This window comes from Castor canadensis, chromosome 1 (assembly GCF_047511655.1).
Source record: "Castor canadensis chromosome 1, mCasCan1.hap1v2, whole genome shotgun sequence".
Classification (NCBI taxonomy): Eukaryota; Metazoa; Chordata; class Mammalia; order Rodentia; family Castoridae; genus Castor; species Castor canadensis.
In genome coordinates this window covers 130,305,115-130,329,895 of record NC_133386.1, presented here as the reverse complement: position 1 = coordinate 130,329,895, position 24,781 = coordinate 130,305,115, and the positions used below count along the sequence as shown (strand labels likewise).

Below are 24,781 nucleotides of genomic sequence, written 5' to 3'. Positions count from 1 at the left end.
TAAAAAGCAGGGTCCAAACCCAATTCCTTCCTCAGATCACAGCCCATTCTTGGAGCTGGCGAGAAACAGGAGAGACTGTGTGTGTAGGGCCCAGGACTTGTCCTTACCACAGGGTCCCCTTTCCACCAATCTGCCCATTCCCTTTGGGGCGAGAAGCTGGAAGGCAGAGACAGAGAGTAGTGGTGTTTTGGTTCAGATGTCATAGACTCAGCTGTCAGACCTTAAACACCTGTGAAAGCAGACACAGTGCCAGAGATGTGAGCCCCCCACCCCCCTCTCAAAGCATGCTGCCTAAGGAAGGTATACTGGCAGATGCAAGTTGAGCAAGGAGTTCATTCTTGTTCCTAGCCAAGAAAAGTGCCCCATTATCTCCTATGAAAATGGAGCAGGCTGGCACATTACCCCTGGGATCACTCTGGAAATGATCGTGCGTGAAACAAGTGCGAGGGTGTGGTCATCCTGTGCGTGGCAGGAGTGTTGGTCCTGAGGATGCCCCAAGATGGGAGTGAGTGTGGATTCCCCCCGCCCCCACCTTCACACAGACTCCAGCAGCCCTCTGGGTTGCATTTCTGAAGGACTTTATTGTCCTCTCCAACACCACAGTAAAAAGGGACCTGCAAGCTCCAGGCCTGTACCATGTGTCACCACAGCAAAAACATGACCCACTTAAACATAGTCCCCCCCCACCCCCAGACCTACTCACAAGATAAATATGTGTTACAAATTTTTTGAAAACAGAATAAATTAATAACTTAAGTGATTAGGCACCAACAGTGATTTGAAAAATGTCAATTTTAAATGGTAACAAAAGAAGAACTTAAGACTAGGCTGCTTCTAGCCCATTTCTCTTAAGAAACAGTAACAGTTTCGTGTGAAATGATTCTAAATTTCAAGACACAAGTAGCCAACAAATTTCACAAGCACACACACCACCAGCTACCACATACAGCATAAATCTCCTGCAGGCCCCTACTGTAGGGGAGCCTGCTGGTCCCAGGTCCCAAGGAACTGGCAAGTCCCAGAAAGATGACCCCCGGAAGTGAGCCTCACTTTCCTCACACTTTACAGCTGAAGGTCCAGACAGGAAGGCAGAGATAATTTCCCTTTTGTCCTGTCCCCGCTTCAGAGCTCTATCAGAGGGGTAGGGTAGGGTAGGGTAGGGGAGGATGGTAGGCACGGCTTGGGCTGAGACTATAGGCGTGGCAGGTAAAGGGCCCAGAGGCAGACTGGAATCAAGTCGTGCTCCAGTAGCTTTAGAGTGGCTGTGCTTCTGTTCTAGGAATGGGACTGGCTTTAATGGTGTTAAGTACAGAAATTATCAATCATCAAAATCAAGTGAGGGGGAGACAGAGTTAACTGGCTAATGCTCTTGAGTGCTGCCTGAACCCTTGAAGAACCGACCAAGCATCAGCTGGGACTTCAGTCGATTTATTCCACCCACCCAATTCACAGATGGGCAAACACCACCATCTCCCTCTTCATTGTTATCACTCAACTTTGGGTGGAAAAGTTTCCATAGGAGAGCCCCCAGGACCAATCCTTGTGTAAGCTATGCTAGGTGAGAAGGCATCCCTGTTCTGGGATCTCAATCCTTGCCAAGCTACTAGGAGAGGTGAACTTTGACATGGGGTAGGCCAAAGAACTAGTTTTTTAATCTGAGTTGACATTTCATCCTTTGGGGGGGGGTGAGTACAGTAGATATAGCTGGTAGTTTGGGGCTTGTAAGCCAGAGCTCTGCTTTCCATGGGCCCATCTGCTCATCCTTCCTTCCTTCACCTCTACATCCACCCTCAGGCTTGGGTAGGGACAGGAGCCAAGGCCTCTTTGAGACTCGCTAGATCTAAACCCCTCAGTCCCTGGCAATGCCAGCCAGTTTCATTCACATGGTGCACTCAGAACATGGTAACCTCTTTATGGTGCTCTGGGGAGGCCATGCTGAAGGGCCTTAAGAGGGCATCATCAGGGGTCAAAGCAAAACCTGCCCAAGTGCAGCCTCAGCCACCACTTCACCCATGAGGATGGTGAATCCTTCTGAGTGGCTGGGCCTGTACCCTCAAAGGCCTGTTCCCAAAGCAGAGGCTTGCCCAATCTTGCCTTTCTTCCTCCTTGGGACCCAGCCCTGCCTTTCTTTCCTCTATAGCTCTCACTGGGCTTCTCTTGGGCCTAAATCAGGCGCTGGTTTTCCTAGAACCACCTTCCCTGTCTGCCAGCCCTCCCCACTCTGGCCCCAGCCTCCCTGAGAAGTGGCCTTCATTCCTCTGTACTCCATCAGTATTTTACGACTCTGTTACAGTCATCACCACTGTCTTGTGTCCTTTCCCTTTTACTCACTGGTTGTGACCTTGTGCAGTTCAGGGACAAGGTGTGTCTACGCCCAGGGGCTGGCCACAGTAGCAATTACTAAATGATTCTTGATTTGCTCTGGACTAACGCTAGAAAAAGAGCTGCTGTTGAGGAGAGAACTTCACCTGGGATCAGGCAGAGGGGCTGCGTGTGCTCCCAGGAACTGAAAGGTGAGTGGTAGCCACTCCCCTCAAGTCATATTCTTGGTCTATTCATCCCAGAACATAATGAAATATCTGGTCTTCCTCACTGCCTCTGGAACTCTTGAGAATTTGGTCCAGAACTTTTGACATAAAAAAATCCAGATCGCCCTGCTCTAGTGGAGGAGGAGCCTTAAGCCATGCCTGCCTCCTATCCCTGCTGCCCTTTCAAGCCTCTGGAGGCGAAGACTGGCTTCTCCCATCTGTGTAGCTGAGCATGAGGTCCAGCACAGCATCGGAACGCTCAGCAGCACACAGGGGAGAGGAGCTGAGAAAACACTAGATCTGGCATCAGGCCAGATGTGCTCCTGTCCTGACACTTGCTACAAGCTGCCAGCCATAGCACAGGTTCCCCTAGGTGGGTCCTGCCTCGCCTGCCATCCTCAGTCCTGGGATGGCCTGCATACAGGTGTCCTTGCATAAGGTAGTGCTCCTTCACTTTCTGCTCCCCCGGCACCCTGATGCACTGCCTTGGACTTGTTGCCAGGTCTCTGCTTGCTTCAGGGCTTGCACCTTACCTCCCATACCATCAAATCAGTCGCCTCTGTAACCATCCTACTTCCCAGAAACTTACTTGCTGTACCATCCCCATTGCAGTGTTCCTGCACTGCCCTGTGACTAGCACACTTCCATCTCATGGTCCCCTAGCCCCATCCAAGCCACTTCTCCCCATTCCACATTCTCCACACCCTAGCCTTGCTGGGCCAGCTAGGCCCAAGCTTTCTCCAGCAGGGGGCTTGGGAAGAGGATGGCCTTCATCCCAGAGTGGCAGAGTGGGCCTGCAGCGCCAGAGTTCTGGGGCCCTGACTGTCCAATGTCCTTGTCACTCTAAGCCCTATTTCTTACTGTTTTTGGTTTCCTATCATGGATCAGTTTTCCCTTTTGTCCTTCATCTTTCTGCCTCTCCCACACCACAAGGAGGTGGATACACACCGTTGACCTGAAAGCGAGGGGCTCCTGCAGTTATCAGATGCCCTGATGTGTCTGGGGAGGCGCCTAACTCTGCTGTCCCTCAAGACCACCTCTGACCTTCATTCTTGACCATATCTTCATTTGGTGGCTTGCCTCTCCCCTGCCAAGAACAACAGGGATGAAAAAGGTCCATGTCCACTTTGGTCTGCTGGTCCCTGGCTCTCTGGGTTGTCCTCCTCTGGGATTGAAGGAGAGAGAGCCCAGAGGTGGAGGGAAGAGGGTAAAGGGCTGTGACCAAACATGAGGTGTGTAGTCTGGCTCAGAGCCCCAATCCCCCCAAGGGTCCAAGCAGTAGACAGGTCCCAAGGACAGGAAGAGGCTTTTTGGCAATAGTTCCTAACTAAGGTGGGTGGAGGCACGGCCTGTATTGATAGAAATCACAGGTGGACTCGGAGTGAGCGGAGGCAGTGCCTCCATCAGGCCCTCACATTCCAAGGGAAAGGTCAGGGTCCCTGATGTCAAGTGCTTTGAAGGCTGAAAGTAGTGGAGTGAGTGGGAGGGGAGATGGGAGGGAAGGTGGGGAGGAGTCAGTTTCTATCTGCTGCCTCCTGGCCTCACTCTAGGCTTGGTGGCCCCCACGTTACAGCTTGGCGCCCTTGGAAGGCTCTGAGGACTGCCGCACGTCTGTCCATTCCTGCATGGTGTTCTGCAGAGCCTGCGTCTTCTCCTTATCCACTTGGACATAGTCTACCTTCTCGTCTGATGTGACGGATGATGTGGATGGCTGAGGGGACAAAGTGAAAGTGGGTCAGAAGAACAGTGGGGTCTTCTCAAGCTGTGTTGAGGGGAGGTAGCCCCTGCTGCCAGTTTGACCAGCCTCAAGGTCTGTCTTCTTTGTTGACTGTAGGCTTTAATTTAAAAGCCAAAGTCCAAACGGATCATCCTGTTGAAGGCAGCCACCCTGCTAGTCCTGACTTTCCAGCTCTTAGGAGGACTCAGGCCTTGTGCTCTGCCTCTACTCACTTTCCTCTGGCCACTCATCTGGGGGAAAGAACGTGCTGGGTGCCAAAAAGCACCAGCCCTGGGGCTTTAGAGTGCCCAGTGGGGACCTGCACTGGGTGGAGCCCCACACCCTGCTGCTTGGACAGACTGGCTGAGTGCCAGAGAGGTTTCCTGACATCTGGACGACCATCCAAAGGCTACTGTATCACTGGTAGGGCTCTAGGCCCCATCCAGATAGTGAGTTCTTCTCAAAGAAGGGTTGGAGGCAAATCTCCAGGTCTCGGATCTGTCATGAACCCACTGTAACCTTAAGCACTCGTGTCTCTGCATTCATCTGCCCATCTGTACAGCAAGAGGATGGGCGGATTGATGGAGTTCTAACCACTGGAGGGAGCTGGTGCTCTGAGAGGGGAGGGATAGAAGCCTCGCAGACACCAACTAAAGAGTGGCAACTCATACAAACTGGCTATGGTGAGGGTACCATGCCCCCCGACCTCCCCCTCATCCCCGCCTCTACCCCAGGCACCTTGCGGTGGGGGCTTGGGGAGCCCGGTTGGAAATCCAGGGCCAGATAATCAACACTTCCGGTGCTCTTCTTCGGGGCTGGACTGTTGGTGCCACTGGCAATGGGGGATGCAGACACTGGGTTTTGCTATCACAAAGAGGAAAAAACTGAGTTTAGAAACAGACCAGCCCATCCAGAAAAACCAGCTCTGGGAGTAAGAGCTACTCATTCACTGCATCCTGCTCTGAGCCAGGCACTGCGACTTTCAGGTTCACATGTAAGCCCTCTCTACACTCCTGAAGAGTACATACTATTAATGCTCACATTGCTTTAAAAAAAAAACACCGAAACTGGTTCACAGGCGCCCAGTGAGTCGCTCATGGTTGACATGTAATGGGAATCAGCAGTGTTTTGTGATTCCCCAACCTGCGCTAATCCCATGTAGCATGCTGGCTCCCTTTTAGGGCAGGCACAGCCTCTCCTGGGAGACCTGACCTTGGTTCCCAGGCTCCTGTTACACCTTGTCAGTCCTCTGAAATGCCCACCCACAAGTGGCAGGCATGGTGGAGCAACTGATGCCCTGCACCCAGCACTGCAGAGGCCTGAATAGTCTCTGGGTATACCAAACCCCTTTCTTAGGCAATTCTCCAGTGGCAGGCTCCTGCTCCAGGAGAGTATTTCCATGTCTAGGATTTTCCCAAAGCCTGACTCTAATGTGAAAGGTGGCATTTCATGTTCTAGTTGATATTAAAATATAATGGTTGGCTGATTAACTTGAACTGTGGTTTGAATTTAGGGCCTCATGTTTCTAGATAGGTGTTCTACCACCTGATCCATGCCTCCAGTCCTTTTTGATTTATTTTTTAGGTAGGGTCTTGCTTTATTGCCTGGGACAGAGATCCTTTAAGTAGCTACCCCACCCAGTGTATTTGTTGAGATGTGGGGGGGAGGTGGGGTCTTACCAATTTTTTGCTTAGGTTGGTCTTGAACTGTGATCCTCCTGATCTCTGCCTCCTAAGTAGGTATGATTATAGTCACAAGCCACCATGCCTGGCTGATTCATCCTTTCAATATCTTTGCAGCCATGATCAGATGCTGGGCAGCTGTGTCCTTTTCAGTGAAAATCTCAGGGACGAACCTTACTTTGTTTTGTACCTTTACAATTCCTACCACTATGGAGACTACATATGCATATCTCCCTGACACTGCCTCTCTAAGGGTACCAATCATGCCACCTGTGTCAGTGTCATAAGAGAGAGGCGGGCTGCCTCTGCTCTGTAAGACAGACCTCCTTGGTGGCAGGAGCCATTTCTTCCTTACAGCTGATGATAACTCCTGCTGCTTGACACACATGTGCTCAGGAAAGGCCTGCAGAAGCAGGCTAAATCACAAAGAGTAGGCAGTCCCTGGGGTGACATGAATGGGCTGAGCTGCGAAGTACAGAACTAAGAGGCTGGTTCTGGAGGACAAACTCTGATAGGAGTCTTTCTAGCAAATGTCAGAGGACTCACCATAGGAACATAGTTCTCCTCGCTGTCTCCTGAGTCCGTGCTGGTGATGCTCTGGGTGGAGATGGGGCGGCAGTACTGGGAGGAGCTGGAGCTAAAGGTGTGGCTGTTGTAAGAAAAAGACTGTGAACCTTGGGGAGCCCTAACCCTCACATAACCATGCTTTGGCCATCCAAGCTTCAGGATTGAGATCTGAGCCACGGCAGGCATAATTAGCCCCGCTTTACAGATGAGGAAACCAATTCTCAAGAGATCGAGAGCCACAATGAACTGATGTGATGGTTAATCGTGACTGGATTTAGAGATACCTAGGAGATTAGTAAAGCTCACTTCTGGATGTGTCTGTAAGGGTGGTTCCAGAGATGATTGGCACGTGGGATAGCCATTGAGAGAGGAAGACCACCATGAATATGAGTGGCACTGTTTAACAGGCTGGGGATCTGGATGGAACAAAAGTGGAAGAAGGAGGCCTGCCAATGTAAGCTCACTCTGCTTTGCTACACCCTTCCCACCATCATATTTCTGCCTGGTTATAGGTCTACAAGCAACAAAGCCAAATGACTGGACCGAAACCATGAGCCAAAATAACTCTTGTTTTTAAGTTGTTTATGTCAGGTATTTTGTCACAGCAACAGAAAATCTGACCACACAGCTGATGACAGCATTAGCATCAACATCCAGTTGTCCCGACACCCACCCAAGCCCCGCCCTGTAGGCCAGAGACCATCCTCCTCAACTCCAACACCTGACTCTAAGTTCCTGCTTCTACAGACACTTACTTGGCTCTGGACCAAGACTTAGTGACAGGTGACTTGAAGGGGAGCTCATCAATGACAGTGTTGTTTCTCAGGTCAAGGGGTGTTGGCTTTGCTGGAAAGGAAGAGTCCAGGAATCAGCCAGGATCACACCACACAGACATATTTACAAAGGTCTTCACAGCATTCCAGCTTACATAGGGAAACTAAGGCTCAGTACAGTTATACAGGTGTTCTTTGGTATCTGCTGGGGAATGGTTCCAGGATCCCCACAGATACCAAAATCTGTAGATGCTTGATTCCCTTAGATAAAATGGACAGTATTTGTATTAACTTATGCACATCCTTCTATACACTCCAGATCATATCTATATTATTTTTGATACCTAACATAAATGTAAACAGTTCAAATTGTTTAGGGAATAATGATAAAAAAATTTATGCAGTACAGATGCAATTTTTTTGAAATATTTTTGATTTGCATTGGTTGAGTCTGCAGGCACAGGACCTGAGAATACAGAGGGCTGACTATATAATCATTTCCCATGTGGAAGTCATATCATTAGATGCCAAATTACACATCCTTTCTGCTATATTGTAATTAGACTTTCAGAATCTCAAATGGAAGACATGGTCTGACAACACATTTTTCTCCCCAGGTTTATGACTTTATATAAATGGAGATGGTCACCATGACTACTCTCTGCTACTTTTGGACAGGGATGTGCAAACCACAGTAGAGGAAGGCCCTGTGGGCTTCAATCTACAACTCAGATTTTAATTCCATATTGGCCAGATCCACAGGCCTCTAGCTTTGTCCAAGTTATACTATTCTTCCTTTTGAATTCCTGCTGCCAAGCCAAGACTGGCGGAGAGTAGTAGCAGACCTGGAATTGGATGCTAGCACCGCTTCCTGGTCTTGGTTGCAGCAGGGTCACAGGTCTAACTGCTGCACACCTGCCATAGATCAGTGTCCTAGACGCTCTCTTAAATAAACTCCAGAGGTGGGAATTAGCACCCAGTTCACAGTAAGAAATCTGAGGCCCACAAAATTTATATTATTTGCACAAAATCATACAACCCAAGTTCAGTATCCACCTGATCCCTAAGTAAATGCAAATAGTCCCTGGATGCTGTTCAGAGATGGGATGGGGGAAAGAGTAGGCTTACCTTTCCGGTCAGGCTTGAGGTTGCGGTTGACAGGGGGTGGCTGGATCTCACTTCCTCGGCTGGGGCCTCTGTGCATAGGAAGGGCTGTGGTCGGGTAGCCCAGTGGGTCAAAGTGATGGGGCCCTGGGCTCATGGGAATATAGACACTCTGGGAATTGTCCCCTGCCCGCTCCATTGCCAGCAGGGTGGAAGAACCTGGGTTCATGGGCACATAGTTGTCTTCAGAACTGGCGCTGTCTGATCGACCCACGGCAGTTTTCCCTGGCTAGAGAGAGGGGGCATGAAAGAAACAGCTGTCATTACCAAGAAAAAATAAGTGAGAATGTGAGTACAAGGTGAGCTGTCCCAGTGGATTAACTACATTTTGACACTCTATGGGAGACTGTGGGAAGACTAAGAAAGTGGATTGGAAGGTGGGGAAGGGATCTACCTATAATGTGTGCTAAATCTAAGGTATAAAATATCCTGGTGGCTGGATTCACTCAGGTTTCTTGATGCCTGGCCAAGGAAGAGGGTAATTCTGGCCAGGGACTATGAAGGTTTATTTCAGGACTCACTATTGGTAGGTCAGCATCTAGACCCTGATTAGGGAAAGGAGCATACTTGGCTCTGGCAGGAGTGATCTGGGGCCAGTTGTGCTTTCCCTGTCCGGCACTTAGTGGGCTGTGGCTCACCCCAGGCATCTAGGTAACCACCAAGCTGAAGGCAGAGTGGTCCCATCTGTGTAATACAGCATCCCTGGCTACCTTCTCCAACTTCCAACCTCTCTGGCTGGTCATCCAACAGAGCTGTGCCTACCTTGGTTACCTAATTTTCCCTGTTTTTCCAGTGGGCTTGAAACCAGGCCCTGGTTGGCTTGCCACACCTTCAACAGCCATGTCCAGACTCTTCCAGAAGGCACTCAAGCTGCAATTCTGCCACCTAGCCTGACTCTATGTGAAGCCTTCCCCTATAGAATTCCTCCTCCACATGAGATCCACCCCAGACAGGGTCTACTGCATTCTAGAACCCCTCTGTTTAACCACGGGGCTGGTGAGCCTTGCAATTCAGTCCACCTAAGGACACACATGGGCTCCAGACTAAAGTCCCTATGTTTTGCTTGCCAAAACATTCAACCTAGGGCTTTAAACTGATACAAGAACCTAGGCAAGGTCCTAAGGGAGACACCATCATTTTTTCAGGGCAATTTTTTCAGTTCCATGGGGTATGGGCTCTTCCTTACATAGCTTGGTAGGAGAAGCCCTGGTCCAACCCTACTTACCAGAAAAGGACTGACTCCCTCACTCACAGATTCAGCAGACCGGCCTGCGCTCTCCCCACCACGTGTGGGATACTCATAGGTCTCACAGGAAGAAGCTGTGACAGAGGAAGGAAGATGGTAGGTGCTCATGTTGATCCACATTCTGGATCTTCCTGTCCCCCACTGTATGGCTCAGTCTCCTGATACTCCAGAAGGCACTGCTCTCCACCTGAGGGACTTCTAACCCAGCCTTCCTCAGGTCCCAGTTTCCTCTTAGGCCTAGGTCTACTCCAGTGTGGGCATTTGCAGAGCTCCTCTTTGACTTCAGACTTACTGTGTACTTACTACCTCTGTGAATACTACAGTAACAATACTTACACAATTTACACAGGTTGGTTTTCTTTTCCCAACCAGATGTCCACTCTGAAGGGTAGGGACACAGTTTGTATGTCTTATCCCAGTTTGAAAACACAAGGTAACTGAATGGCTGCAGAGTTCTAGGCAGGAGCCAGGACCCCAGGCTGAGTCTCATCTCTATTGCTGCTGACTCTGTAACTGAGTCGGACTCTTACCCACCTTTACTTGGGCCTTATGTCAAGTGGAGACAAAGCTCTGTCTCCTCACACTCTGCATGTTACACAGCAGGATGGGTGAGAAGGCTTTGTAAGCTTTAACACAAGATGAAAACTGAGAGGAATGAACAGTATTCTGTCTTTTCACCAAATACAGGAGGCCGTGTGCAGAGCTGGAATCTACTCCATTAACAAGTGACAATAGAATGTAGTCTTTAAAAACAAGTTCAGACTTCAACCAGTGATTTTGGTGTGGTTTACAAAATATTCTGAAGCCCTCATTTTGTTTTGTCTATCAGTCCACAGAGGTTTGGCTCAAACTTTGGAATGGTCTTTTAAATTTACATTTTAAATCTTTGGTTTGAGTTTTAAATGAATAAAATACTATGATTTGGACTTCCAAACCCATAATATGTTGTATAGTGGTTGATCAAGAATGTTCTTTGTCCCTTAGAATTTTACACTCTTTGAGGCAGAGTCAGTGACACTCTTGCTATTGTGGGTGTCATACTAAAAGCCAGAGAACCAACTGGTGAGAGGACTGCACAGAAGATGCCTACCCTTGTATTGGTGATCCAGATGGGCCTTAAGTCCCCTGGCTATGGATAACCAAGGGCTAGCACAGGGAACACCTAGGCCAGCTTCCTTGTCCCCTCTAGTCTCAGTGAGACCTACACTAACCTCGATGAAGTCGGCTGTTATCCATGGCAGGGAGGGTATTGCGCCTGGGGATGGTGGCAGCAACAGATCTGCTGTTTTCACCCATTGGAGGTCTCTGCTGAGGGCTGCCCCATCGAGGTGTTTCTGCCTGACTTGGCTTGGGGGGCCGGGGTGGGGGAGCTATGGCTGAGTCCCCAGGAGTGGCCACTGCCATAGCATTGTGGTTCTTATCCAGTGTGAATGTCCTGGGGATCTGGTAGGCTAAGAGTGGGGTGGTTGGAACGTCCATATTGTCCACCAGGAGGTCCCCGAACTCCCGGCACAGAGTGTTGCTGGGCATCTTGAAGGTGTACACATCCTCATTATCAGTCTCGGACCCGGTGAGGCTTCCCTTGGTGTGGCCATGGGAGGCCAGGCTCCGGGGGAGGTCATAGGTACTGTCTCTTAATTCTGTATTGTGCCGGCTTGGCTTGGGAAGGCTGTAGAAGCCATGGACTTGACCACTGACGCCGTTGACACAGTGTCCATTGCCGTGGGCAAGTTTTTGTACAGCTGTGTCACTCTTCTGCCGGGTGCCCTGAGAGAAGCTGGCACTCCTAAAAGAAAAAGAGGGATGAGGGTAAGAGGAAGCTAGGGCTGCCTTCAGGAGGCAAGTGAATGTTCAAGCTTCATGCAGCTAGGTGGTGTGGAAAACACCAGCTGAGGAGTCAGGTAGACACAAGGTTTACCTAGGATCTGCCATGTGCTAGCAGTGTGACCTGGAGCAAATCACTTTTTTTTTTTTTTGGAACTAATTTAGGCAACTGCCCAATGGTGATTAAAAACATCTTTGAAGTCTGTTTAGAAAACAGACTCTAGTGTATCTAGCATATTGATATTCTGGCAATGTTAGCCTTTATCCACTGTCTCCAAATAGCTGTCACTGCAGGACTCAGTCTCACACTGGATCCCCCAAACAGATCTCAACAAGTCAGTTACACTACCTGCTACCCCAGCACACATGTTTGAATACAAAGGCTATGAGGTGGTGGAAAGAGCCCTTAAGTTGGTATGAGGAAATGGGAGGCAAGTCATTTTACCTCTCTGTGCTAGTTTTCCCTCGACAATAGAAAGCAGCTTATGGGTGTAGATGCTGTACGTCATAAAGAACTTATATGTGAGCCATACAGATTTATTTTCTACCACATATTATGTTTTGTTGAGAGGCATTTAGCTCTTTTCAGAAATCTAAAAATATGAAGAAAAATGGTTTCAGTTTGGGAACTATATTCAGGACAGAAAAAAATTTTGATTTAAAAAAAATTGTTTGTGGGAAATAAGTCAGGTAGTAAAGAGAGATGCAGTAAAAGAGGGTAATTTGTGTTAGGTTCCAGCACTGCTACTGATATGTTCTGGGAGTGTCACCAGTCCTTCCCCAAGTGTGATCTGGTATGTCTCAATGATTTTTTTTTTTTTTTTGGTGACACTGAAGTTTGAACTTAGGCTTTGGGCTTGCTAGCTGCTCCAGCCATGCCTGCAGACTGGCCTCAATGACTTCCAAGGATCTGTCTGGTTCTGAGGCTACATAAGCTATTGGTTTTACAAGAATGGGTTTCAAACTGGATTCTGTGTTCTGTATAAGTATGCAGGGAAATTGGAGAGTGAGGTTCTCAGCAGTAGGGATCCAGGTTGGCTTCTCAACCTGTCATGATTATTCACAGGATTTCATTGGCGGGGGGAAACTAAGAATCAATTCTTGGCTTTTTGGAGGCCAGAGGCATCTTAAGAGTGCAGTAACAAGCTCCTGTAGATTCTTGCCAGAACATGGTGCTTCTCCTATACATTCAGATCTGTGTGCTCCTTTGTGGGTGGGGGTGTGATGGTGGCAGAACCCCCAAAGGTACTCCTTGGAACTTCTATCTTACAGAAGCTCCTCAGCTCATGGAGGAACTTGTTATTTATAGATATGGCCACCAGGTGGTGGCAGAAACTAGGGCTCAGTAGGTCAAACAGAGGAAGTGAACCAAATGTGCAGGCCAGGCTTCCTTTTAGGTAAACATCAAGGGTGGCCCTTGATGGCTGGGAATTCCATTTTGGTCCCCATCTTTACCAGCCCTCCTCCCTAGGCCTCCATGTTTCTTTTCTCTTCCACATACACATAACCAAGCCAATAGTCATGGGCTTAGATAATTGAAAACAATATAGTACTCAGGAAGACAAGGGAATCAATGGCAGACATAAACTGTTCACATTTGTCTTTGGTATTTTTCATTTTGTTTTTTGGAATTTCCAGCTCTCTTTTAGATGCCCTCAATCTGGATTTGTTAATTTAATAGACATTGATATATTCCTTCTCATTTTGCACAGTGGATACAGAGATGCAACCTGCCCTATCTGGGGATGTCACAGTTGTGATTTGGAGGTGATACTCCTGTAAATTGTTACAATTAGGTGGGGTGAGTATGTGACTGGTGACAGGCTCATACTGATCCTCCCTCATGGTGGAGGAGAATGTTGGGGAAGGCGTCCTCAAAGTTGTTACATCTGAGTGTGTCTGGAATAAATAGCAGCAAGGCAAGGAAAAGGTGTTCGAGTTGGAGGCACAAGGATGTATAACACAACCTGGCCAAGTTCAGTGATCTGCAAGCTGCTCAGGCTGGAGGAAGCGGGTTTGAAGGTAAGGCTGAAAGACAAATACTGAATGATCTCACTCATGTGGAATCTAAACAGGTTGATCTCATCAAGCAGAGTAAAAAGGTGCTTACCAGAAGCTGGGAAGGGGAGGGGAAGGGGAAGGGGAGGGGGAGATGTTGGTTAAAGGATACATAATTACAGTCAGACAGGAGGGATCAATTTTAAGAGATCTATTGTGCAGCAAGGTGACTACAGTTAATGATGACATACTGAATTATTGAAAAACAGAGTGATGTTATACAGTCTAACCACAAAAATGATAACTGAGGTACTGCGGTTGTTAAGTAGGCTAGATTTAACCACTCAACAATGTAGATATACTTCAAAACATCACTATGCACAACAAAGTCAAAATGGTTTCTCTTGACTTAAAAAGTTAAATTAGCTTGGGGCGTAGCTCAGTGGTAGAGCACTTGCCTGGCATTGTGGGGATCTGGGTTTGAGCCTCAGCTCTGCCAGAAAGAAAAAAAAAATGTAGGACTGAGAAAAGACAGTGGAGGGGCCAGGCCAGGGAGCCTCTGAATGATTTTAAGGTGGAAATGGGATGGGAGAGCATCACAGGTGTCTTTCAGTAACCCTGAACATATTCCAGAATGGACTTCTTATCTTTCTCCTGAAATCTATTTTTGCTTTTGACTCCTGCCTTGGGAAGCCAGAAACTGGGGAAGTATCCATATTCTGATGAAGTCTCACTGAATCTACCACAGTTCAGCTCCTCCTGATGTTTCTTCTGGATTAATGACAGGGTTAGTAACTGGTTTCCTTTTCATCTTCCCTGGACCTCTATATCCTGCTGCAACCTCTCCACTCAAACATCTTTAATACTGCCCCAAGGCTATGCTCAAACTCCTAGGATTATTACAACTCCTCTCTCTAGTCTTTTCTCCCTGGAACCCCTTCTCACTCTAGAAGGCACTCAGCAAACTGCAATGCTCCTGGTAGCGTCATTGGTTCCAGCCTCTGGGCTCTGTTGTGCTGTTTTCTGTGTATGGAAAGCTTCTTCTACTTTTTTTCCTGAGATAGGGTTTCACTGTGCAGCCCTGGCTGGCCTAGAGCTTGAAATACTCCTGCTTCAGTCTCCCAGGTTCTGGGATTATAGATGTGTGGTACCACAGTGGACTCTGGAAGGCTTCTTACTTCAACCTGGCAAGCTCTGGTCCCTTAAACTCGACTCAACAGCACATTGTTTACAGCTATTTCTTATGTCCTCTACCTCCGAGCATAATCAATTACTTGCTTCACTCTGTTCTTGGAACAGGTAACAACTATTATCTGCATTATGTACCACTGTTACTTGTCTCCTCCCCCAGACTGTGACTTCCTTAAGGAAATGAACTGTGTCTTGTTCATTTTTCTCTCCTCAGCACACAGATTAGTGTTTGTCACAGAGTAAATAGTGAATATTTATTGAATGAATAAGCAAGTGTATGTATACATAAATGAATGAATAAAGGAAACTTTCCCTGAGCTTGGCCCAAACCCTTTGGACCAGCAGACAGAAACCTTTCCTCTTTAGAATCCACTAATTATGTCCAAGCTTCCCTTCCCCCCAGCATCCTCTTCTTTAACTCCCAGAGCTCCTCACTTATCCCCAAACATGTCTTGGGCTTGCATTACTCGCCTCTCTCTGGAGTGCTCCTGATGCATCAAATTTCACACAAAATCCAAAAGAAGCCTTTCATTTCACAAAGGCACGAGAGGTCCCCGGACTCCCCTTTTCACTTTGAGCCCTTCTTCCTCTGTGTTCTCACAACACTCTGGCTTCTGTCACAGTGTTCATTTTACTATGCCTGGGCCTTTCCACTTCTGCCAGTCTAAATCAGAGGGTCACATCCTGTACCTGGCAGATGACAGATTCTACTGATGCAGGCTGAGGGGGGTGAATCATTACTTCAGCAGCCGGGTGAGAAGAGGTGAATGCAGCTCCTTATTCTGTACCTCTACTCAGACTAGGCTAGAGTGCTCCTTTTGGGCAAGGATCTAAAGTGGGCGGGGTTCTGAGTACTTAGAAGCCTTGGGGTCTTTCCTGCTTTCACGTAAATCTTCACTAAGACCTGTTACCATGGTATGCTGAGATGCTTCTGTGGATGGATGCTTGAAGCAGTGGATTTAGACAGAAACATTTTCTCAGGGCTTTAGGCTGATAGAGGATTCAAAAAGATGGGAATATACACACTGAGAACATCCTTGTGGTGTCTCTTTAAGTCTTCCAGCAGGTCTGGTAGAAGATCAGATGAGGAAAACAGTAAATGGCAGAGCTGGTGCAGGAAAATACTCCAATGTAGAGGCAGAAAGAAGTCTGGGAGAAAATACTCCTGCTGCCTTTCCTGCCCATTCCTACTCCAGAGGCTGTCAGTGAGTGTGGTTATCACATCACACCACTCCTGCATTCATGCTTTTGCATAATCATGCTTTTGGTATGAGGGAGAGCCCCCAAACTCTCCCTCGGGGGTTAGAAATATTTTACTAGTTTCCTAGCTACTTCCTTTTGTACTTGCTCTTTCGCACATTTTCATCATGCAATTTATGTCCCAGACTACTGCATAGTTTTTCTCTCTTCTACCCTACTATGGTTCAGTTTGATTTTTAATGGGTATGTTCTCCACTTCATGGAAACTTCCTCTATAAACCCTTGTGAGTAGATTAACCACCATTTAGCGCTCTGTGACTCTCACTGGCAATCTTAAGAAGTCATTTTGTAACATCTACCTGCATTTGACCCATCCCAAATGGGTCCTTTCTGTGAGGAAAGAAAACTTAGCATGGTGAGTTGATCTTTCTATTTTAAACTTCTCTGGCTCCAATTTTGAGCCCACCTTCTCTCTATGGTTACTGAACAGCACTGCATTTGTAAAACAAAATGTAACTAAAAGTTGCGTATTACGCCTTGGAAATATGCAATGCTTAATTACCAAGATGAGCCTCAGGTAAATTCTCCACTCACATTTCTGATTTTGTCTTTTACCCACCATCCTTCTATAGAATACTACTGCAGGGTCAATGATAAAGGAATCTCATCCCTTAGAATTTCAGCCTTCACCAGAATTATGGCCTTTCAAGGTACTGCCTGGTCTCAGTGTATCATGTAACAGGTGTTACAGCCTTTGTAAAATAAGAAGGCAGACAGTGGCTAGAATCTGGAATGAGGCCCCAGAGGCTAGGGGGGAGGGGCAAAGATAACCCCAGTGAAACTAAATTGTCCTCAAAGGCAAAAGAACTCTATCTTGACATTTTCAGTTCAAAACTACTTCCTTTGGCAACATATACTTTTCTGAACAGTTATTTATTTTAGCTCAGTGGAAGACCTGGATATTGAAAACTGAAGTTAGTTTAGCAAGAAAGCATACAATCTAACATGTGAAGGAAAAACAGTGTCTGCAGTAAAAGTATGATAAATAAGTCATACTTTTATCTCTAAGATGCTTAATTTAGTATAGTCTTATGTCAGGTCCCCCCGTAAATAAAAAAAGGTATAGAGAGATGAATGGTATTACCAGCCTCAGTTAATACTATTTAACTAGAGTTATCTAATTTGGTAAATTTATGTCTAGTCCATGCTGGGCAGAGACAGACAAGCTGACTCCACCTCACAGTCCCTACTCAAAAGAAACCTTAAGGATTACTTTGGAGATCAAAAATGCTTTGTAAACTGGAAGCACCTACTATGTCATATGAATGCCAGAGGTACTGTAAAATGAAAGCCTGTTCACACCCTTGCCAACATCTGGCATTGTTAGACAATGGGGGAGATGAAGCAGAGTATCACTGAAGTTTATTGTTTTGTTTTGCTTTGTTTTGGTGGTACTGGGGTTTGAACTCAGGGCCTTGTGCTTGCTAACCAGGTGCACTACCACTTGAGCCACATCCCAGCACTTTTTGCTTTACTTATTTTTCAGATGGTGTCTTGTGTTTTTCCCTGGGCTGGCCCATGTATTTGTATCTCCCACATAGCTGGGATGATAGGTGTGCACCACCAAGTTTAACTTATTTGTTGAAATGGAGTCTCTAACTTTTTTGCCTGGGCTGGCCTCAAATTATGATCCTCTTGATAGCTGTCTCTCTAGTAGCTGGGATTATAGATATAAGCCACCATGCTTAGACTTTTTTTTTTTTTTTTTGAGACAGCGTCTCATCGAGTTCAGACTGGCCTCAAGCTTGTGATCCTCCTGCCTTAGCCTCACAAGTAGCTGGAATTATAGGTATGTATTATTGTGCTGGCTTATGATGTTTTATCTCTGATACATACACACATATGTATTCCCTAATATTTATATTATCCTTAAAACACACAGATATGCAGATGCATATACATATACACATATTTAGTTGAATTCAACTGCTAATACTTGAAAAAAGACATCTTCATCCATTTTCATTGATGATATTTCTCTGTAATGTTATAACATTATAAATGTAGAATGTTTGCCAAATTTTGGTTGTAGGATTATGCTAGCCTTTTAAAATGAACTAAAAAAGGACTCCCTCCTCCTATATTTCTTGAAAGAATATAGGTAAGATCTGTGTTATTACATCTTTTAACATCTGACAGTATTTACCAGAAAAACCTCATGCGTTATGATATTGAGAATGTTTTTCATATTTTGTTGATCATTTGTTTTTCTTCTTTTGAGAAGTGCCTATTTAGATTATTTATCCATTTTTAAATTGAACTGGTGTTTTTGTTAAGTTTTCTGAGATCCATATGTATTCTGGATATTAGCCTTTGTCAAGATGAAGAGTTGGAATATATTTCCTCTTGTCCTGTATGTTGTCTGTTGTTTTGTTTCCTGTACAAGAGCTTTTTAGTTTCATGTGGTCCCATCTGTCCAGTTTTGTTTTTCTTACCAGAGCTTTTGGAACCCTATCCAGAAAATCATTGCCTATACTAATACCTAAAAGGGTTTTCTTACAGTAGTTTCAGACTTTCAGGTTTTATATTTTAGGTCTCTGATACATTTTAAATTGATTTTTTACAGCATGAAAAGTAAGGTTCAAGTCTTAGTCTTGTACATGCGGATATCCAGTTTTCCCAGCACCATTTATTGAAGAGGCTGTCCTTTCTCCAATGTATGTTTTAATTAAAAGTCAGCTGTAGACAGCCCAGCAGCAAAGAGAAAGGATGGACAAATGGAACAACATGAAATTAAAAAGCTTCTGCACAACAAAAGAAATGGTCTCTAAATTGAAGAGACCAGAGTGGGAGAAAAATCTTTGCTAGTTATACATCAGACAAAGGACTGATAACCAGAATATACAGGGAGCTCAAAAAACTAAACTCCCAAAAAATCAATGAACCAATAAAGAAATGGGCAACTGAACTAAACAGAACTTTTTCAAAGGAAGAAGTCCAAATGGCTAAAAAACACAGGAAAAAATACTCACCCATCCCTGGCCATAAAGGAAATGCAAGTCAAAACCACACAAAGATTCCACCTCACTCCTATTCAAATAGCTATCATCAAAAACACCACCAACAGATATTGGTGAGGATGAGGGAAAAAAGGAACCCTCATACACTGCTGGTGGGATTGTAAGCTAGTACAACACTTTGGAAAACAACCACCTCACTCCTATTCAAATAGTTATCATCAAAAACACCACCAACAGATATTGGTGAGGATGAGGGAAAAAAGGAACCCTCATACACTGCTGGTGGGATTGTAAGCTAGTACAACACTTTGGAAAACAATATGGAGGCTTCTTAAAAAACTAAACATAGATCTGCCATATGATCCAGCAGTCCCACTCCTAGGGATATACCTGAAGGAATTCGACTTAGGTTATTACAAAGGCACCTGCACACCCATGTTTATTGCAGCACTATTCACAATTGCCAAGCTATGGAAACAGCAAGATGCCCCACTATCGATGAATGGATTAAGAAAATGTGGTATTAATACACAATGGAATTTTACTCAGTCACAAAGAAGAATGAAATTTTGTCATTCGCAAGTAAATGGATGGAACTGGAGAACAGTTCAGTGAAATTAGCCAGGCTCAGTAGGTCAAAAATCACATATCGCCCTTATATGAAGATTATAGACCTAAAATAAATGCAGTTATATTATTGGACATGGGTCACATACTAAGGGGAGACCACACATGGGAGGAATAGGGAAAGGGAAGGAAACCTAAAACTTGAATGTGGTTGATGTGCTCAATGTTGAGGAGTGAATATAGTAATCTTAAACTGGCAGAGGCCACTATGGAAAGGGGACCAGGAAGTAGTGAGAAGGTCTGGCAGAGATGAACCAATGTGGGTTTCAATACACAAGTGCATGGAAGCAATGCTAAGAATCTCTCTGTATAGTTATCTTTATCTCAAACTAGTCCAAAACGCTGTGTCTGTTTTTTTTTTATTATCTCTTATGTTTTCTCTTCAACAAAATCGGATACAAGAGGGTGGAACAGGTTTTGCCTGGCTGCAGGGGGTGGGGTGGCCCAAATAGTATATACACATGTGAGGAAATGTAAAAACAATAAAATTGTTAGAAAAGAAAAAAAAAGTCAGCTGTAGATAGATGAGAGGGTTTATTTCTGGCATCTCCAGAAATAAATAAATAAATAAATAAATAAACAAATTTATTTATTTATATAATTTATATTTATATAAATATATTTATTTATATAAATAAATAAATATAGACTGTTCCACCAGTCTATATGTCTGTTTTTATACTAATGACATGTCGTTCTGGTTACTATGGCTCTGAAGTCAGGTATTGTGATGCCTCTAAGCTTTGTTCTTTTTGCTCAAGATTGCTCTGGCTATTCACATTACATACGAATTTTAGATTTTTTTTCTAGTTCTGTGGAGAATGTCACTGGTATTTTGATAGGGATTGCACTGAATATGTAAATTGCTTTGGGTGGTATGGATATTTTAACAATATTAATTCTTCCAATCCATGAACACTTTTTGTGTATCTTCTTCAGTTTCTTTCATCAGTGTTTTGTAAAATTTTATTATATTATTGTTGTACTGGAGGTACACTGTGACATTTACAAAAGTTCTTACAATACATCATAGTTAAATTCCCTTCCTTTCTTTTTTTTCAGTGGTACTGAGGTTTGAACTCAGGGTCTCATGCTTGCTAGGAAGGCTCTCTACCACCTGCACTACAACTCCAGCCCAGTGTTTTGTAATTTTCACTGTAAAGATCTCTTATGTTCTTGCTTAAGTTTATTCCTAGGTATTTCACTTTTCTTTGTAGTCATTGTCAAAGGGATTTCTTTCATGGTTTCTTCCTCAGGAAACTCATTATTGGTGTATAGGAAAGCTATTGATTTTTGTATTTTGTGTCTTGCTGTTCTCCTGAATTCATTTATCAGTTAAAAAATATTCCTTCGGTAGAGTCTTTACACTTTTCTATACATGAAGTCATATAATCTGCAAACAGGGATACTTTGACTTCCACCTTCCTATTTGTATGCCTTTAATTTCTTTCTCTTGCCTAATTGCTCTAGCTAAACCTTCTAGAACTGTATTATATAAGCTGTGAGAGTAGACATCCTTGTCTTATTCCTGATCTTAGAGGGAATGCTATTAGCTTTTCCCCAATCAATGTGTATTAGATGCTGGTTTATCATATGTAGCCTTTATTATATTATTATGCATGATCCTTCAATACCTATTTTGTTCAAGGCTTTTATTATGAAAGGATGTTAAATTTAATCAAATACTTTTTTTGCATCCACTGAGATCATCATGTGGTTTTTACCCTTCATTCTGTTAATATGATGTATCATGTTTGTTGATTTGCATATGCTGACCAACCCTGGCCTCCTTGGGATGAAACCAACTTGATCATGGTGTGTGAACTTTCTGATGTGCTGTGGAATTCGATTTCCTAGTATTTTGTTGAGAATTTTTGCAGTTATGTTCATCAGAGATGCTTGTCCATAGTTTTCTTTTTTTATTGTGTCTTTGGTTTTGGTAACAGAGTAATGCTAGTTTCATAAAATGAGTTTTGAAGGGTTCTCTCCCTTACAATTCTTTGGAACAGTTTGAGAAGAACTGACATTAGTTTTTATTTAAAGGTTTGGTAAAATTTAGCAGTCAATCCATCTGGTCCTGGACTTTTTTTTTGTTAGGAGACTTTATTTTTAATTATTCAATTTCATTACTTGGATTTTTATGGTTCAAGTTTGGTGGGCAATATGTGTCCAAAAATTTATTATTTCTCTAGATTTTCTAATTTGTTAGCATATATTTTTTTTCATAATAATCCCCAGTTACCCTTTGTATTTCTGTGGCATTGGTTGTAGTGTCTCCTTTTTCAAATCTACTTATTTGTATATTATTTTTCTTGGTTATTATATCTACAGGACTGTTAACTTTATCTCAAAAAAACCCAATTTTTTATTTCTGCTCTGATCTTTGTTATTTCTCTCCTTCTACTAATTTTGGTTTTACTTTGTTCTTGCTTTTATAGATTCCAAGATGCATTGTTAGGATGTTTATTTGAAATCTTTTAATTTTTTGTGTAGGCATTTATAACTACAAACATCCCTCTCAGTACTACTTTTGCTGTATTGCACACATTTTTTTGTGTTGTGCTTCCATTTTCATTTGTTTCAAGAAAAATTAAAATTTCCCTGAGTTCTTAGCTGATCCACTGTCTGTTCACAAGTGTGTAATTCAGTCTTCATTTTTTGTCTGATTTCTCAAATTTCTTGTTGTTGACTTCTAGTTTGATTCCATTGTGATCAGAATATCCTGTAGCACAAAAGATATAGGATATGATTTGTTTTTTTGAATTTGTTGACTTGTCTTGTGGCCTATATGTGGTCTATATGTGGAACTTTCTTTCTAGAGAAAGTTACATGTTGGTGAAAAGAATGTATAATGGCTATTGGGAGGAATGTTCTATAAATGTCTATAAAGTCTACTTGGTCTAGAGCATAGTTTAACTCAATTTTTCAGTTACTGTCTTACATTTTTGCTTGGGGCTGACCTCAGACTACAATCCTCCTATCTATGGCCTCCTGTGTAGCTGGGATCATAGGCACACAGTAGTATGCCCAGCTTTTTTGCTGAGATAGTATCGCTTACTTTTTGCTCAGCCTGGCCTCAAACTGCAATCCTCCTGATTTTTGCCTCCTGAGTAGCTGGGATTATAGGTGTGAGCTGAGGCAGGAGGATCACAAATTTGAGGTCAGCTTTGGCTATATAGGGAGATCCTGTCTTAATAACAACTGAAAGAATGAATAAACAAAATGTAGTATAAAAATGCAATGAAATATTGTTCAGTCTTAAAAAGGAAGGAAATTCTGAACCATATACAACCTGGATAAACCTTGAAGGTATTATGCTAAGTGAAATAAGATAGTCCACACACACACACACACACACACACACACAAAACCACATACTGAAGGAAGAAGAAATGGGGTGCTGTTTAATAGGTAAAGAATTTCAGTGTTTTGAGATGAAAAGATTTCTGAAGACTGTTTGTAAACAATGTGATGTAGTTATTATTGAACTGTACACTTAAAAATGGCTGAGATGACAAATTTTATGTTACATATTTTACCAGTTTTTTTTCAAAAGGAGAAAAATCATTCTATATTAAATATAGAAGAAGAAACAATGAAAATCAGAAGACTACAGAAGAGCACCCTAACAGAACTGTCATTCTACACCTAGCAAGAATCTCTCTCAAAAATGAAGGTGAAATTAAGGTATTTCCAAAAAAAAAAAAAAAAAAGACATGAAGATATTTCCAGGTATTTCTTCATGCTGAAGAAAAAGAAAATCAAACAGAAACCTTTCTGGGCAATGTTTAGCTTTTGCTTTTAATACTTATACATACTTTAAAGAACTTACAAGGGAAAAAACCAGACCCACAGAAATGTTGCTTCCCTAGCACTAATATAAGTCCTTAGTTTTTCAGTAGAATTAGGCCTGTAAGATTTTACATTCTCTGCCCTCCTGACAGAGTTTGGTGCTTGCACAAAACTTAGCAAGTCCCATCATGTGTGTGGCAGAGGACGAGTCCACAGAGAACAGGTAACATGCACTAAGCATCTCCTACTGGGTACTTGAGTTTACTTTGTCAGTTTCTGCTCATTAGTATGTCTTTGAATTAGTTATTCCTGTTCTGGAGATAAGAAAACTGAAAGTCAATGAAGTTAAATAAGTGTCCTAAGATCACAAAGGAATTGGCAGAACCTGAATTTGAGCCCCCATGTGGCTGGTTCCAAAGCCTCGACTCTGGTCTGTGGTTCAGGAGAAGCAAGTGTTGTTTATAGGTCTGTCACCAATGAGTTCTGTGGTCTGGGCTAACTAGCTCTTCATGGTGGAGGATGAAATAAAGTTCACAAATGGACAAATGATGGTCCTGCAGAAAATGGGTATTTGAGGCAACCTCAAGATTATGTGTTGGGAGCCTCTGCTGTGTGACAGTTGACTTAAAAAGAACAGAAGTAGTGTGGTCTAGAGAAGAGTATAGAACTAAGAAGATCAGGGTTCTAGTCCCACCCCTGGTTATCTGTTAGCTGTCAGCCCCAGTTTCAGTTTCTTCACAACGGCTCTTAGTGACAACATGAAAATATTGCCACAGATATCATGAAGTGATACATTTCTCTTTGCTTTAATTTTTTATTTTCAATACTGGAGTCTGAACTCAGGGCCTTGTACTTACTAAGCAAGCACTCTACCACTTAAGCCACCCCTCCAGTCCTCTTTCCTTAATTTTTAAAACTTGAATTAGACATTTCTAAATTAGTTTAGGTGCATGATTTGTAACCTGGCTATGGCTGTAGTTGGGAAGTAGCTCTGGCAAATCCATCAGCTCTGTGCTCATTCCCCCTAACAAAGTTAAAAGGTAATGAAAACGGGTTTTGCACCTGTTGGAGCTGGAAAAACAAAGACCATTACTCTAGAGCAGGGAGTCCTTGCTCTAAAACATCCTGTGATGATAGAAATGTTTCTTATCTATGCTGTCTATTCCATAGCCACAGGAGATTACTGAGCATCTGAAGGGTGGCTGGCATGACAGAGGAACTAAATATTAAATTAATCTAACTTTGATTTAAACAGCCACATATGAAAACTAGTTATGATATAGAACAGTGCAGTTCTAGAGCAAAAGTGAGAGATGGATTTGCTGAACAATGTTAAGGATATGTAGCTGTACTTGTAAGGCCAATGAGTAAATTGACTGTTATCCTGCAGTTCTGAAACTCTAGCCCCAACTGTCTGATGAGAGGTTTCTCTGGAACCCAGTTATTACTTTG

General features: G+C 43.8%; 1 protein-coding gene across 1 annotated transcript in view; it reads right to left on the bottom strand.

Moving 5' to 3' along the window:
- Positions 1-561: 561 nt before the first annotated feature.
- Gab2 (GRB2 associated binding protein 2) overlaps positions 562-24,781 on the bottom strand; it is a 170,090-nt gene continuing 145,870 nt past the window's right edge. The window contains exons 4-10 of the mRNA XM_074082195.1: positions 10,889-11,463; positions 9,657-9,751; positions 8,396-8,660; positions 7,250-7,340; positions 6,474-6,576; positions 4,984-5,109; positions 562-4,239 (exon numbers count right to left, since the gene is read on the bottom strand). Of these exons, the coding sequence (XP_073938296.1) occupies positions 4,096-4,239; positions 4,984-5,109; positions 6,474-6,576; positions 7,250-7,340; positions 8,396-8,660; positions 9,657-9,751; positions 10,889-11,463 (1,399 nt within the window). The 3' untranslated portion in view covers positions 562-4,095. The remainder of the gene's footprint in view (positions 4,240-4,983; positions 5,110-6,473; positions 6,577-7,249; positions 7,341-8,395; positions 8,661-9,656; positions 9,752-10,888; positions 11,464-24,781) is intronic.